Here is a 17,466-nt window from a genome sequence, read left to right as displayed (position 1 = left end):
GATGTAAAAAAGGACCAGTTGTTTTTATTCAACTGTTAGGTGGTATAATGTACAAACTATGTTCAGACCAGCCCATAAAACATTTTTAAGACCTGTTGGCCACAAAAAGAGAAAGAGAAAATAAAGCCAAAATGAAAAAAGTCTCCAAAAAGACTTTTCAGTTCCTCATGAACAACCTGTGCTTTTTGATCTTTCTATAGAAAACATAAAGAATATCAGTCTGCCCTACCCAAGAATTATACTCACAAGACTCTGGGCTCTTACTGATACAGAGAATGAACAAATTCCCAGCAGGTGGACAAGCTTTCCTGCATATGAACAGCCTTCGTGCTATTGTTCAGAACTCAGATACAGTGTCTGAATCAATAGCCTCAATTGGTTCAACATTTAGTTTTGGAAGATTTATATTGTTAAGAAATTCTTTAATGGCAGCGTCAAATGGATTAATCTGAGGAGTATAAAGCCTCATAAATGTTTTCAACAGATTTTTTTTATTTAGCTTTACCTGATAACTAGGTATTTACCTGGATCCAATGGTATAGTTCTATAAATGCGGTCTTTGCAACAGAAATTGTGTCTTAACTGCTAAAATATTTGCATTTTCAGTTCTCAAGCTTCTAATTATATTTTCTTTGGGTGAGGTAGAATAGGCAGCTTCTAAGGATATTTTTTTCTCCAATCTAAGCAGTGCCATAACTCTTATTTATTTATCATTAATAAACATTTTCTTCTTCATTCGTGTGTGAGCTCCTCTTCATGTCACTCTTGCCCTGAGCCAGGCAGGCATTTGGAACAATTGTAACAGAATTATTTTGCACCGCACTACATTAAGTACACCTTGTCATCTCCTCATTAGTATAGTGGTGAGTATCCCTGCCTGTCACGCAGGAGACCGGGGTTCGATTCCCCGACGGGGAGGCGAGGCTCTTGTGTTTTTATGTTGGGTAGCTCAGGGGATACTTCAACTCTGTCACTGGATATCTAATCTCCCAGTCCAATGTTTCAATCCTGGCGATGGGCTTCTAACTTTCTGGGGCAGTGGTGGCCTAGCGGTTAAGGAAACAGCCCCGTAATCAGAAGGTTGCCGGTGCCACTGAGCAAAGCACCGTCCCCACACACTGTTCCCCGGGCATCTGTCATGGCTGCCCACTGCTCACTAAGGGTGGTAGGTTAAAAGCAGAGGACACTAATGAATTAATTTATTAATTATTTAGTTCCTCAGCATCTCTGTGTGATTGCTGCTAGAAGGCTACCCACAAACCTGGATGAGCAGAAAATCAATTGGAACAATTGGAACTCAAATTATGTTATGGTTATGTTGGTTATGTTATTATTGGATATTCTGTATTTATAGGAGTACTTCATATTTAATAGAATGAATGGCAGACACACAAGGTCAGCTAATACAAGAAAAAGCCATTAGCAGAGCATACCAATACAAATGGTCTAGGAAGTGAAAAACTTTACTGGCAACATCAGTAACAGCAACTTTCTTAACATCTGCAAAAGAGGAAGATTCTAAATCTTTAATAAACATCTCAAATATGTTTTCACTTTCCATGTCTGCTTAATGTCTGTCCATTCAATGCCTGGTTATAACACGAACCAATAAGACCAAGGCAAATTATATTTACAGAATTTCCTGTGCAGGCAGAAGCACAAATTAATTTAAAAATATATATATTCTAAAATAGTGTCTCCTGAACCCAGGTTCAGGAACCTTGGGTTAACAAATGTATCATTAAGAAAGATATGGATACATTGATCAGTTAAATTATTAAATTATTTCTTAATTATTTGCCAGTTTAGTAATTTATCTATATACGCATAACAACATAATGTGATAAACAACTTCCTCTTATTAGAGTGAATGACATCCCTGTCACAACAATCCCACACAGAATGCATGTAACGGTAATGGCAAACAAATTGTATGACACAGAGAAAGCAGTCCCCACAACACAGCATAATTTCATAATTGACTAATTATTAACAATTATTATTTCACACACTAAATCACACTGTAGGCAAATGTAAAAACATGTGGAAGATGATCCGTAACTAAATAGATAGTAAAAAATAGATAAGCCTGAATATGAAACAACACTGAAACAACACCAATACAGTAATGGATCATTTTAAGACCCAAACAAGTGCAAATACTGTTCTGATTTTTCATAGGATTCATGTAGTGTGAAGGGCCAAACATAATCAGTTTTATTCACTATTTTGATAACCTGACTTAATTTGCAACTCCACACTCCAGGCACCCACCCACTTAAATTACAACTCTGGCAGCGAGACAGACAAACCCAGGGACTTGTCAGCACAGGGATAGCATTTGTTCATTTATCATGTATTTTTAGTATAAAAATGTAGTTTGAAACAACAGTTACTTAACACCTTGTGCCAACATATGTTCAAAGATGGCCATGGCAAGGATGGTAAGGTGTTTTATGCCTGCACATATTTAGCATGATTGGTGATCTAGAATATATAGAATATCTAGATTTCTGTCAAATTCACTTTTATGTCAAAAGGAAACAATGCAGATTATCTCACTTCCTGATGTGTGGAGCTATTAGGTGTGAGTTTATTTTAATTTGTATTGGTGAGCTGTGTGTGCAAGCCTTGTAATGTGTGGGCCAAAAAGAAGAAGTGGGAACCATGTGAAATATTGCTGTACTCACCTGAAATAAAGCCCGAGTCCTGGCCCAAAAGGGGATGTCCAACGTAATTACCTTCACATGTCTCTTATTTGACTAAATTAGAATTATTACTTAAAAACGGCTTTCCTCACTTGGTCACTTGTCTTGTAAACATGTCCCTACACATATGTCAGTGGACTGTTTTTGTTCAGACCTTGTCTAAAGTGCTTTTCCATTTTGTCCTGGCCATCAAGCACTTTTTGTTTCATTTTCCACTATGTCATGCCCCTGTGCCTCGTGCCCAGACTCAGGCACCATTTGTTTTTTTGTGCTTTATAATAATGTCTTCATTATTGACAATGTGGACACATATTCCTATTTTCTGCAGCTATGTAATATAGTAATATAGTTCAAAGGGCTGTTTCTGTAACTATTCTGTAACTACAGTATTGAAGAATATAAAAAACCTTATTTAAGTACTAACCAGATTTATGTACTTTAAGGGTTTCAAATTTGTATACATACCTGAGGTCATTACATACATACAGAGGGACAAAGGGTATTTGGCAGCCACCAATTGCTCAAGTTGTCTTACTTAAAATGATGGGCGAAGTATGCAAGTTTCATCATAAGTACAATTTTTTAAAGAATTTATTTGTTTAATGGTGCAGAAAATAAGTATTTGGTCAATAGCAAAGGTTCACCTCAATACTTTGTAATGTAACCCTGGTTGGAAAAGACAGAGGTCAAATGTTTCCTGTAGGTCTTCACCAGGTAGCTGGTATTTTGATCCATTCTTCCATGCCGATCTTATGAAGGGCTGTCGCTGGACACAGATACTCTTTTGGACTGAGGACTGGCCAGGCCACACCAGAACCTTGTAATGCTTTTTACGTAGAGACTCCTTCTTTGCCTGGGTGGTGTGTTTGGGATCATTGTACAGCCACATTTCATCTTAAATGCTCTCACTGATGGAAGGAGGTTTTTAACCCGCCCTATCCTTAATACAGATCAGTCATCCTATCTCCTTTGCAACAAAGCTGCCCCAAAGCATAATGTTTCTACCCTCATGTTTCATAGTGGGTATGGTGTAGTTGGGCTGCAACTCAGCAGTCTTCCACCCCTATTTTGGTCTCATCTGACCACATAATATCCTCCCAATCCTCCTCTGGATCATCCAGATGGTCTCCGGCAAACTCTAGATGAGCCTGGACATGTGCTGGCTAAAGCAGGGGGACATTTCAGGCGCTGCAGGATGACAAAGTAGTGTGTTGATAATATTAACCTTTGTTCCTGTGGTCCCAGCTCTCTTCAGATCATTGACCAGTTCCTCCCGTGTGGATCTGGACTATTTTCTCTCCGTTCTGAAGACCATTTGCACCCCACAAGGTGAGATCTTGCATGGAGCCTCAGGTTGAGTCAGATTGTCAGTGATTCCATTTTCTAATAAATGCTCCAACAGCATCTCTTCCCACCAAGATGCTTGCCTACTGGGACAACTTGCAAAATTGGTGGTTGCCAAATACTTTTTTGCCCCACTGTATAGCACCAAGACAACATGACATTATCTTACAGTTAATGTACATTTTTGGAAGCTCATTAGGGAGAAGCGTCTGTGTGGTTTTCTGTTCTTCAATGTGCTCATATCATCTGGGAGAAAGCTTCTTGCCTTTTGTGTCAACTGTGCCTTTAGTTTGGTTTCTAGCCGGCAAAGAGGTTGATTGCTGTGCTGCATGGCCTTTGGTTGATCCAACATAAGCCATAGTCTTGAACCGTGAAGGTGGAGCTGCACTGATATGTCTGGAAACTGGTTGCCACAACACCTCTTTTATTGAGGCCTGGAGCTGTGGCCGCTTTGGGGAGGTGCTTGATGCTCTCGAAATGGCTGGAATGTGTGAGGAGCTCATGCTGCGGTGTGCCATTCCAAGGACGCATCGCAGGCGGGTTTGGGGTCTTCTGCATGTGGATTTTGACTGCTGGTCTTTCAGTGGCCTGGAATAATAATATAATAGATACAATAAATTCAGTTTCAGAAATTGAATAATAAACAATAAATTATTCTAATAAATAATACTTTTATAATAAAACAAAACTTATAAAAACCAGACAGCATTTTTTTTTACTTCATTTAATGAAGGAAATTTCAAAGTACACACCTACTGCTAATGGCAGACCCAGGTAAGATGACTGGAGGGGGTGGCACTGCCACCAATTGAGCAACTGGTCTCACAGGTCTAGGGATCCTACTGCGATAGCCACTGCGTGTAGATTCTCCATTTACCTCTGAACTGTGGGTGCTCTGCTCAGAACATCTCATGGAGAGTTTCTCAGATGCCCTTTTGGGATCATAAGAAGAACATGTGGCCCTGGAACCTGTTCTCAAACTGCGGCCTTGCTGCTTCTCCACAACAAACGGTGCATGGCCTGTCCCCTTCTTCCCCTTCCTCTGCACTTGGTTTTTGGATGATATGCAATGCTCTGAGCCTGTGACCTTGTCTTTGACAAGGATGGGAATGCGACTTCTAGATTTTGCTCTTGGAGATCTGAAAGTTTCTGAGACCACTAAATGTTTCACATGTGACTCAGTATGTTTCTTCTCTGGATTATGCAGAAGGGCCACTGTAGGAGGCCTTGACTCTGTAGACTGAAGAGTGTCAAAGCCAGTGACATTATTGTGATTTTTTATCTTGCCACCATCGGCTAGAAGGAGCTCTGGTCGCACTATAGGAGCAATGGAGTGAATTTCAGTGGAGCAGACCACTCCATGAATTCCCATCTGATTTCTACTCTCCTGCTCTCCCTCTATTTTTGGAGAGTCACTGGAAGGCATAACATTCAGCTGAGTTGTCTCAACTTTGGCGAACAGTGGGGAAGTACCATCAACTGGTATGACAAGAGCTGTGGATAAATCTGGTTGGCATCTCAATGTGGTGGTGGTGTGTGTGGTGGCCCCCACTGGTTGTGATTTTTCATTCCCTTGGATCATGGCTTCCAAAGTGCCCTTTTCTGTCTCAATTACAGTGTCTATTGCATTGGAGGTCTTTCTAAAATCTCCCGGGGAGAAGAGGACTAGGGTTTTGGATATGTCTTCCTGATCTTGGTCAACTTCAGGATCAGTGTCAGCCACAGACACTGGCTCCCTGGTGCCAAGTTTGTGGTCATCAGCCATCAGGGTAGATGCGGCTCCATCCTGGCTCCGTTCTGAGCTGTTCTGACTAGCCACACTGTCGGAATCACTCTTGGTGACATCATCATCTCTTGGGCCCTCGTCCTGGGTTTCAGGTGGACTAGCAGTGAAAGTTCGCCGCTGGTGCAAGGAGCAAGTTAGCATGATGGTCAGAAAGTCAGCCCGCTTAGCTTGAAGCTGTGGCAAAATATGAAACAAGTCCTTTCCCTGTGCCTGAGCTTTAGTGCGATAGTCAGTCGGGGAAATGGCTGTCAAATTTGATTCCGGCACTGTGCATGACAATGCCTAGGGAATAAGATAGAGAGCAGAAAGTTACAAAACACAAAAAAGTACGAAAATACATTAAATGCATAAAAGGGCATGAATTAAAGGTTAAGGTGCCCAGCATGGTAGGCAAATATCACAGCTTGCTTTTTGTACAAGACAAAAGTTATATTGGGACATCGACACAATGTTTACATTTTTGGCTCTATACACCACCACAATGGATATCAAAAGGAAACTAACAAGATGTGCTTTAACTGAAGACTATCAGCTTTTATTTGATTATTTATTTGATTTATTTGGGTATTTACATCCAAATCAGGTGAACGGTGTAGGAATTACAACAGTTTGCATACGTGCCTCCCACTTGTTAAGGGACCAAAAGTAATGGGACAATTGGCTTCTCAGCTGTTCCATTGCCAGGTGTGTGTTATTCCCTCATTATCCCAATTACAATGAGCAGATAAATGGTCCAGAGTTAATTTCAAGTGTGCTATTTGCATTTGGAATCTGTTGCTGTCAACTGTCAAGATGAGATCCAAAGAGCTGTCACTATCAGCGAAGCAAGCCATCATTAGGCTGAAAAAACAAAAGAAACTTATCAGAGAGATAGCAAAAACAACAGTTTGGAACATTCTCAAAAAGAAGGAATGCACCGGTGAGCTCAGCAACACTAAAAGACCCGGAAGACCACGGAAAACAACTGTGGTGGATGACCAAAGAATCCTTTCCCTGGTGAAGAAAACACCCTTCACAACAGTTGGCCGGATCAAGAACACTCTCCAGGAGGTAGGTGTATCTGTGTCAAAGTCAACAATCAAGAGAAGACTCAGAGGGTTCACCACAAGATGTAAACCATTGGTGAGCCCCAAAAACAGGAAGGCCAGATTAGAGTTTGCCAAACAACATCTAAAAAAGCCTTCACAGTTCTGGAACAACATCCTATGGACAGATGAGACCAAGATCAACTTGTACCAGAGTGATGGGAAGAGAAGAGTATGGAGATGGAAAGGAACTGCTCATGATCCTAAGCATGCCATCTCATCAGTGAAGCACGGTGCTGGAAATGTCATGGTGTGGGCATGTATGGCTGCCAGTGGTACTGGTTCTCTTGTATTTATTGATGATGTGACTACTGACAAAAGCAGCACAATGAATTCTGAAGTGTTTCAGGCAATATTATCTGCTCACATTCAGCCAAATGCCTCAGAACTCATTGGACGGCGCTTCACAGTGCAGATGGACAATGACCCAAAGCATACTGCAAAAGCAACCAAAGAGTTTTTGAAGGGAAAGAAGTGGACTGTTTTGCAATGGCCAAGTCAATCACCTGACCTGAATCCAATTTCAATCCAATACATTTCACTTGCTGAAGACAAAACTGAAGGAAAAAACGCCCCAGGAACAAGCAGGAACTGTTGCAGTAGAGGCCTGGCAGAGCATCACCAGGGATGAAACCCTGGTGATGTCTATGTGTTCCAGACTTCAGGCTGTAATTGACTGCAAAGGGTTTGCTACCAAGTATTGAAATGTATAAGTTTGATTTATGGTTCTTATTCTGTCCCATTACTTTTGGTCCCTTAACAAGTGGGAGGCACATATGCAAACTGTTCACTCAAATAAAAGCTGACAGTCTGCAGTTAAAGCACATCTTGTTCATTTCATTTGATATCCATTGTGGTGCTATATAGAGTCAAAAATGTTAACCTTGCGTCAATGTCCCAATATTTATGGACCTGACTGTATGACCTTTCAGTTTATCCCTAGCTCAATTCAAACCTGGTTCAATTCTCCTATAATAATCTCAGTTCCCGAGACAAACTGAAACATAGTGACTAATTCCGGTATAAAGTGCATTACAGTAGTCTAGCAGCCAAAATATAAAAGCGTGAACAACCTGTTTTAATGAAAAACATGATTAAAGCTAGATTTAACAAGAACAATGACTTGCTTGTCACAGCCCATGGCTTGCTTGTCACAGCCCATAGTGATTACAAGGTTTGTGATCGAGGGCTTGAGGTGATTATCAAAAGGACCTAAATCCATTTGGGGTCTCTGGTCCCAGACCTGAACCACCCCAGAACTGTCCCCCTGTCATTAAAAAACCTGACAAATGCAGACTTAGTGCTGTGAAAAGCTTTATCGCCATTAGTGGAAGCTTGGAGTAGGCCTATAGTTTGATACCTCTGAAATGCCCATGCCTGTTTTTTTTCCAATAAAGGATCAATTACATCCTCTTTGCAAAACAGGCACAATACCAGTGGAAAGGCAACAGTTACCTGAACAGTAGGGCCTATGGTTGTCCCAATTGTGGGGGGACAGGGTCGGTTGGACAGAATGAAAGTTTACATTTACTGACACTATCAGAAAGATACTGGCTCAAAGTTGCAAAAAGTAAAGGAGCTGAAGTTATCAGAGAATGGATTGAGCAGGAGAATAACAATGTTAAACCTAATCTTGCCAATTTTTTCATAAAAAAAGAAAAGAAAAGAATCACAGGCCCCAGCGGTTTTTATATATGGCTCTCACAGTCTTCTAATATGTATGCCAATTCTCCAGAGTTCATATGACATGCGAAGCCCATCTGACTTCCACTAGCGCTCAGCTCTTCTGCAAATGAATCTGGCTTCACAAGTTGCATCATTCAGCCATGGCTCCGGTTTGGCATGAGGGAGCACAGTTTTATACGGAGCGACACAGTCCAGTACTTTACATCATGTGGAATTAAATTGGAGAGGTGTTCTTTTCATTCAAACATTTTTCTCTAGAATGGACCACAAGAAATGTTTTCCTCTGTTGACTGCAATGAATGAACTACAACCCGAATTCCAGAATAGTTGCTTACATTTGAATTAAATGAAAACAACAAGAATTTTAAAACCACTAAATCATTTTAAAAAACGTGATTCCTAATAGAGGTTCTATACTAACTAATGGCTGAAAAAACAAGAACGTATTCAGCTGGGGAAACATCTAGAAACTAATTCATGATATCAGGTCTGCTATAAAAGGGAGGCAGAGTCTCTCAGAAATAAAGATGGGAAGAGGTTCTTCAATTGCAAAGGCTTTGCAAATTGCATCATCTACAATGCAGGACAAAACCCTTACTGGATACCGGTGATCTTTGGGCCCTCAGACAACAATACATGAGTTATTGGGCTAAAAGGGAAGGGAGACCTTCCAGCATGTCATAAGCATTCAGTTCAAAAGCAGCATCTCTAATGGTATTGGGGTGCATATGGGCAGTCTGCATGATTTGGAAGGAATTATGCATGCTGAAAGGTATAAAGGTTTTACAGCAACATATGCTCTCCTCCAGGCGATGTTCAAGGACAAAACCAGGTCCAGGACCAGAATTGTCATGCCTGCAGTCTCAATGTCTCACCTATATAGAACATTTGCCACATCATTAAACCAAGATGACAACGACCTCTTGAACAGCTGGAAACATACATATGGCAATACAGGGACACCAAAAGGCAAGAAGTTAATAACCTCGATGCCCAGACAGATTCAAATTGTGTTAAAAAGAACAGGAGATGCTGCACCATGGTAAATATGCCCGTCCCAAATATTTTGAGACCTGTAGCCAGCATCAAATTTGAAATGTGCATAAAACTTAAAACTATAATGTGCATAAAACTAAAAATATAATGTTTACGTTACTTGTATTACCTGTATATGAAAAGTATTTATTTTATTCAAATTTAAAGAATGTCAAACTTTGCAGAGAAACTGTTTTTTATTTGTCTTTCTAGCAATCCTACAAGCATTTCTTTCTTCGGCTTGACCTTTTTTAACTATAATTTCTTGCCATCATTGGAAACTGAGGAAACAGCTGCCTTCAAAATTCAGGTAGCTTCTCCTGTTTTCTGAGTTTGAGAATTCATGCTACTTTGAAATCTGCATAGCCTGGCCTTTCCCTTCAATATGTGATCAAGCCATAATAAAAGGTCTCAAGCCTTGGTGAGAACCATTGAATGTCCCTTGTGTCCCTTTTCCTTTGAATGTTTCAGTTGTTCAAGATAAAATAATACACACAAATAGCATTTAATACAGAACATTTTGTAATGAATGGTTTCTTAAGAATCTATCTGTCAACCATGTGCATTTAAATATATTCATCTGATCATGCATAATTCTGTGTGCCTGAAGAAATGTGCCCCGACACACATGCATTGGCAAACTGCAAGCATAAGGCTCCACTTGAACATGTAAATATGCAAAACTCAGAAAGACCCCACACAGGAATCAAACAAATGCAACTAAATATTTATTAATTACAAATTATGTTTGAAATGAACACTTTTTAAAAAATGTATTTGTTCAGGAACATTTTTTGATAGCTGTCATTCTATTTAAGGAACAAATTAAACAGGTATATGCTTAGATGTGACATGGGAGGTCAAGGTAACCCTAACCCTGACAATAGGGATCTGCTACTGTAACTATAACTTACATGGACTATGCTCAGCCATGCTTAATGCTGGATTTAAAAAATGTTCTACAACAACAACAACAATAATAATACAGGACAACTTATCGTTTTCTCAATCAAGTAGTTTTAATGTTATTTTGGTTGTATACAAGCCTCTCAGGATTGTCTCGAATACATATGTACGGATATAAAAGGCACAAAAATGCATGTTAGGATTTTCCCTGTGTAAAAGTACACAGTTAAACATTTTTGGATGTTTCAAGTGTTTTCCATAAAGCCACGCTGTACATTTCGACTACAACCAACTTGTCATGCCTTTGTTCATAAAACTGATTACTTCAGCTGTTATATTTACAGTTTTAATATATCAAAATATTTAAATACATGCTTTACCTGTAAATATTACAAGCATCTTTTACAGTGACATTACAAAAGAAATCAGGAGGAACACATGGTATATATGGCTCTTGATCTAATAGTGTCAGATTTTAAACAGTCTCAGAAACATACATTTCTCAGAAACATTATTTTAATTCAAAGGTTACAAGTCATTTTTATGTGTTGATACTTTCAGTTTCCATTCCAATGAGTACAGTATCAATAACTCCCTAAATGTTTTTGTGTTAAAATGTTTTAAAATGGCAAATGAGTTAACACTTATGACAAATGTATAAATAAATTGTATATTTAATATTCAGCCCTTTTGCAGTTCTATTTATTAAATATGTTTTACTATTTAAATAACCATGCTAATCCAAAAAAAATCATTGTTTGCACTGCCATCAATGACTTTGTCTGCTCCATCTGATGGATAACCAGATTGCATATTTTGTGGTCTGACATGAAACTATGTTTTATGGATGTCAGAAAAATACCTGGAGCACTGATACGGAGCACTTTTCAGCCCCTGTGCATTCTATAGCGTAACCAATATAGCAGAGGAGTATGTCCCATCCCGGTACATCTCAGTGTGTATACTGCTTTATCAATTGCTGTCTGAAATGTAGCAGATGTTTACAGAATCCATTAAAGTATGGTGTTTTCATCAAGATTTCTTGAAGTGGAAGTTCATGACTAAAAGAATTGAAGCAGAATTGTGAGTGGCTGTGTGTCAGGAATACCTTGTACATTGAATCATGTTGATGCTGTTTCAGGTTGTGAAATTGTCCTGCAGTTACTGTACAGTATGCTAAAACCACATAAAATAGCTGCATATGTTTTTTCAAGGGACTGTTCATGCACATTAACACAACCTTTTCTTTGTTTCATGAAGTCATGTATAGCACGTTTGTATATAGTTCAATGTCTTGTTTAAAATGATATGCAATATGTGTCTGTTAGTGTGAACTGCAAATGAAAAGATGTGCAGATGTGCAAAAGAAGTGCAATTGAGGAGCTTGTACTGGCACGTTATGTTGAACATTCACTCAGACATACCAACATACACCTAGCGGTGTGTTATATAGGCTTACAAAATATCGCCTGACTGTAGTTTGTAGGCAATTAAATCAAACAACAAACAAAAAGGAAAGAATGTAAATGGTTATGAAGTAATTAGGTGATTATCTAGAAATACAGCTTCATGAGCAATTAGGAAAACATTGTTTCATGGTTACATTGTATTTTTTTCCTCAGGAACACAATCGAATTCAGCTGAGTTTCAACCTACCATAACCATTTGAGTCATGGATGGACTGTTATCCAATAGGCAAAGTCAAACTTGATGCTCATGCAACACCAGGTGCAATAGCCTTATGCATAACTAAAATCCAAATACAATTTAACCTCAAGTAACCTCTCCTATCTGCCTCCAATTGTCCATTTAGACATGTTATTTTTAACATGTTCTTGATTCCTCTAAAGCACACAAGGACACTTGGGTAATTACACACGAAACACCCCTTTCTCATAGCTGATATTTCATTGCCATACAAAATAGTTTAGATAATAATAAATAAATAAATAAATAAATAAATAAATAAACCAAACGTACAGGATGCTAAACAGTTTATCTACTAACAGAAATCAATACAAAATGACATTGTGCAGAAATGTTTCATTTATAGCCCTTGCCACACGTGATTAAATGAATCTCTTTACAGTGGTTTATATTAGAAGCATGTATTGCACCATGCTAATTTAGTTGACATACATTTGACAACACTTGATAATTCAATAATACAAGCTAGCTATATTAAAATAAGAATTCTCAATGAAAGTGCTCTAGGTTCATATATAATTCTGCATAGTCATCATTCTCTTTATAAAAGCATATGTAGCATATTTGAACATGTAGCATATTTGAACAAAGATGTATGATGCTGACTGAGGGTTCTGAGGCTAAACGATAAAACATTAAACCCACTAGTTGGTTCAGTTCTCATTAGAACCAGCATATCTCCCCTGTCCCTTCAGCTATGCTTACTATGACTGAATCAATGAATCATTTAGCCTATGGGGACACAGAAAATAGGCTTTTCATGCTACTGTGATCATACTTTTTTTATAGGATAAAGAGACAGGTTGTGTAGAGGTTGTCCATTAAAAATTTTGCTGACTTTCAGAACAAAAACCTTTGTAATACGTTTTAAATGAAATTACATTCTGAGCCAATATTTTATATGGTTCTGACTCTATATATTTTATTTCATATGGTCTCTGTTCTGAATAAAGCAAAATGAAAAACTTTATTCTCACTTGCTCTGTTCAATGCTTTAATTTGCAGCCGTATTTTACATTTTATACATTAATGTAATTAAAATCCCATAAGGAATCAGAGACTCAAAGGGTTCAGCTGTTGTAAAAAAATACATTTTGACCTACAATGTCAGAATGAAGGAGGGATTCTAATAAACAGAAAATACTTTCCTGTCTTACAACTGTCTCTGTAATAATCTCTTTAATAATTTCTAAATATTTCCTCCCTGGTACCTGATTAACTCTGGACATAGGAATATTCTGAGGTTAAAAAATGAGCTATGTAAGATGTTCACATGAATTAAATGCTTGTAATTACCAACTACTTAAGCAAAAAGGATTCCCTACAGAAAGTACTATTTAGTTCATTATTTTCATTATTTAATATGCCTTTTATGCCTCTTGTGTTATTATACTTGTCCTGGGATGTCACCTTATGACCTACAGTATGCTGACTGACAAGAATGCAAATTTTAATGGACGATATAAAAACATGCGTTGAAGTTTCATTAAAAGGACGCAAATGATGGTGAGTCTCAGAATGAACACAGAATGCTTTCTGTGTATAATACTTTCCTGCATATGCCATTTTACTTACATTTGGCTTGAGTAGCTTTGAATAAGCCAGGTATGTTATTGCATCAGAAAAATAGGTTCCTTTTGGCATTCCTTTCTGCTCCTGCTTTACTGTGTTCAATATGCAGTCTTTTTATGTGTATATACATGGAAGAGCTTTCAGCTGGCATTTTTGTTCATAAGCTTGGACAGCATCTGCTGGAACTGCGAGCGCGAAACATTGAGCATAGAGTGCCGATTCCGTGGGCTTCCAGAGGTCTGCAGTGGAGGGTGGCGGCGTGAGCTTGAACGACCTTGGACATGGGCAGGACTACTCTCAGCCGAACGACTTCGCTGAATGAAAGAAGAACTGGCACCATGCGGGTAATGTTCTGTCTCCAGTGTGGTTGAGGAGAACACATAGGACGCTAGACGACGTAGCTGGTTGGGTCTAGGACCATGAGGTCTATCTTCATCCAGCTGTAAAAAGAAATATGTGAAAAAGAGAATGACAGAAAGACTGTTACAAAAAAAGAGAAATTACTGATACAATAAACAGTCATGCATGCAGGCATTGGGGGGTGAACAATCATGGAATCGATAGATAGGCAAGACCTAGAGTTATTAGAAGAAATGTGCTATACCAATGAAGAAAGTTTCGTTCTGTGCTCTAAACTGAATGGCAACTGGCCACTGACAAGGGGTTTCCCTGCTCAGGCTCCCTGACCAATCAAAAACACATCTCTTCAAGCACACAGACACAAACACACAATCATCATGGGGAATAAAACAGATATACAAGGGACTTTCCTAGACTGTGCTTACCCCAGAACACCTCTCTTTTTCTCCCCCTCTCTTCTCGTGCAGCTCCCTTGGCATTTTCTCCTTGGGTGACATCACCTTGTCATTGTTTTAAGTGATACAGTAGGTCAGGCAAAGGCAGCAGAAATGTGAAGATCGAGGAGAGATCACAGGGGCAAACTCTCAAAAAGGCCAAAAACATGTGACTTAGCCCTCGAGGAGAAAATGCATTGAAACAGAGCATGTTATTAAATAGCTGAATGCTTATCAATTTCTCTTCTTTGTTCATATTTTCTGATGCTAGTCAGGATGAGTTAGTGGACCAGAAAAGCCCTATAAGCAAAATGCTTCATGTCAGTCCCTATTTCTGAAAGTAGTGCAGTTCAAATGGTCATTGTGCTTTTTAGCTATTAAAGAGGAATTCATGCAATACTAACATATTGTTATTAATATCTTGCATTTTGCATGTTTGATTGGTAAATTAAATCCCTTAATATTAATCAAACAAATACAATTGAACCATTGTCAAATTGTGGTTGTGTGGTTAAGCAGAATTCCTTTACTCATGTAACAAGTGCATGATGTTGAATAAAGTGTAATTAAGGTATAATAAACACCCCTCCAGACTCCCCAAATCACCACTACCGACGTAAGGTCTATCTGAACTGTAATCTATCTGTGACAACATAGTGCTGGTACAGAATGCTTCCCTCGTTTCAATCCCGCTTATTATACATCAGAAGAAGTGTATGGTGTATCTATACAATTTAAAGGCAAATCCAAACAACAGAAACACAGTCATGTAAATGTCAAGGTATCAATTAACAAAGTTAACATTTTCTGCTATTCGGAAATTAAATGACATCTCAGGACAGAGAGGGATGTCTTAGTCATGGTGACCATGATCAAGCTAAACATGACAAAACTTATGGCATAATTTAGCTCTCTCTCACAATTATGGACAGTTGGCCAAAAGTAAATGCAAATACCGAATGAATACAGAACCATAACAATTCAGTAGGGAAGAATTAATGAACAGACAATCATTGTTCAGACACAGCGGATTAAGAATTTCATGCAAAAAGGCGGATGATTCATGTAAATGGGTTTAGAAGGGGGAGTCAAAACCTTAACTAATTTCTGTTTAGCGCTTAAAACGCATGAGAACTTCCATTCTCTTTGTGCCACGCTTCCAAAAATTCACCTGTTGATCACAAGATAGCACCAGAACCCGTATTTCACTATGACACAAATAAAGAGAATCACTTATTACAGTAAAGATAATCGTATTAGGAACATGAGCCTGGTGTAGTTATAGAAATAATTTATCAATGATTTTAAACGAATAAAATCTGGTCACAGTATTTCTTCCCCCAGTTTGTGATTACCAACAAGAATGTCACATTTGGATTTGTCCATAAATTATACGTAACGGACCATAGAACACATTCTCACCATTTCCATTTCAAACGAATCGTGGCCCATGATGAAACAGCACTTCTGTAGCATGTGGCTTCCTGTTATGCACTGAAGATGATGAGATTTACATTTTTTTTTACATTATATTACTTAATATTATTTAATATTAATATTTTTTTTACATATTGGAGAGCCTCTGGCCATCTTTACTTCTGGGACTCTCTAAGGGCACTTTCACAATACATTTGCTTAGGTTCTGAATCAGTCAGAAAGTTTTTAACATTGTATCGTTGTTCCTACCATCCTATCCTACCTTCCCACAGCTATCAGACTTTTTAAGTTTCCCCTCTGCCACTCACTCACACAATAAGTGGCCCTCTCTCTCTCTGTCTCTACTTTACACTCACTACCTGTAAGTCTGTAAACAGCATAGGACTGTGCAATATGATTGTTCTGCTGCTGTTCTACTGTGCAATAACTCACTTACTGACTCTTAACGTTTAACTCTTACATAATTTGAAATGCTGCTTGAACCATTACTGCATACATATTTTTACCTTATTTTTATGTATACTCAAAAATGTATGTCTGTCTCTCTGTCCACTTGTTGTATGTCTTGTACATACATTGTATGCACATTGCATGTATTTCCCCAGTTATAGCATAAGCAATTTCCTTCGGGATAAACAAAGTTTTCTGACTCTGATCCTACCCCCTCCTGGCAGAGCTTGCTCATACCAGCACAATTTCTCCACCTTCGAGGCCACCATAGGACATCACCCCGTATTGTTCCCCACTGAACCTGCCAAAGGTCTTCTGCCTGCAGTCAACCTCCACCTTTTCCATCTCCTTGGCCCTGGTTCACTAGGCATTGGACCACACCGCCACTGCCATGCCAGCCCAACATTCGGGGTCTGCCCATGCCTTCACACTCCAAAAGACTGATGCCCCATTTCATGGGTCAGTTCAAAGTAACAAATGGGTCGTTGGTAGTGTTGTTAATCCTGTTGGGTTTCATTGATTCTTGATCATTTTTACCTGTGTATGCCTGTTTAATGCTGCCCTGTTTTTGTCTGTTCTCTGTTGGGTCGTTGGTAGTGCTGTTAATCCTGCTGTGTTTCCTTGATTCTTGATTGTTTTTACCTGTGTATGCCTGTTTAATGTTGCCCTGTTTGTGTCTGTTCTCTGTTGGGTCGTTGGTAGTGCTGTTAATCCTATTGTGTTTCCTTGATTCTTGATTGTTTTTACCTGTGTATGCCTGTTTAATGTTGCCCTGTTTGTGTCTGTTCTCTGTTGGGTCGTTGGTAGTGTTGTTAATCCTGTTGTGTTTCATTGATTCTTGATCATTTTTACCTGTGTATGCCTGTTTAATGCTGCCCTGTTTTTGTCTGTTCTCTGTTGGGTCGTTGGGAGTGCTGTTAATCCTGTTGTGTTTCCTTGATTCTTGATTGTTTTTA

General features: G+C 38.8%; 1 protein-coding gene across 3 annotated transcripts in view; it reads right to left on the bottom strand.

Annotated features, from left to right (window-relative positions):
- Positions 1-1,440: 1,440 nt before the first annotated feature.
- Positions 1,441-17,466, bottom strand: part of ttbk1a (tau tubulin kinase 1a) — a 49,643-nt gene continuing 33,617 nt past the window's right edge. For 2 of the 3 annotated variants that reach the window (XM_028971698.1, XM_028971699.1), the window contains 2 exons: positions 4,805-6,120; positions 1,441-4,640 (listed from right to left, as the gene is read on the bottom strand). In XM_028971698.1, coding sequence (XP_028827531.1) covers positions 4,295-4,640; positions 4,805-6,120 — 1,662 coding nt within the window. In that variant the 3' untranslated portion in view covers positions 1,441-4,294. Of the gene's footprint in view, positions 4,641-4,804; positions 6,121-10,695; positions 14,270-17,466 lie in introns of those variants that run through there. The other variant, XM_028971700.1, reaches the window with a different exon arrangement.

This window comes from Denticeps clupeoides, chromosome 3 (assembly GCF_900700375.1).
Source record: "Denticeps clupeoides chromosome 3, fDenClu1.1, whole genome shotgun sequence".
Lineage (NCBI taxonomy): Eukaryota > Metazoa > Chordata > Actinopteri > Clupeiformes > Denticipitidae > Denticeps > Denticeps clupeoides.
The sequence above is the reverse complement of the archived record's forward strand: the minus strand, read 5'-3'. Positions and strand labels throughout refer to the sequence as shown.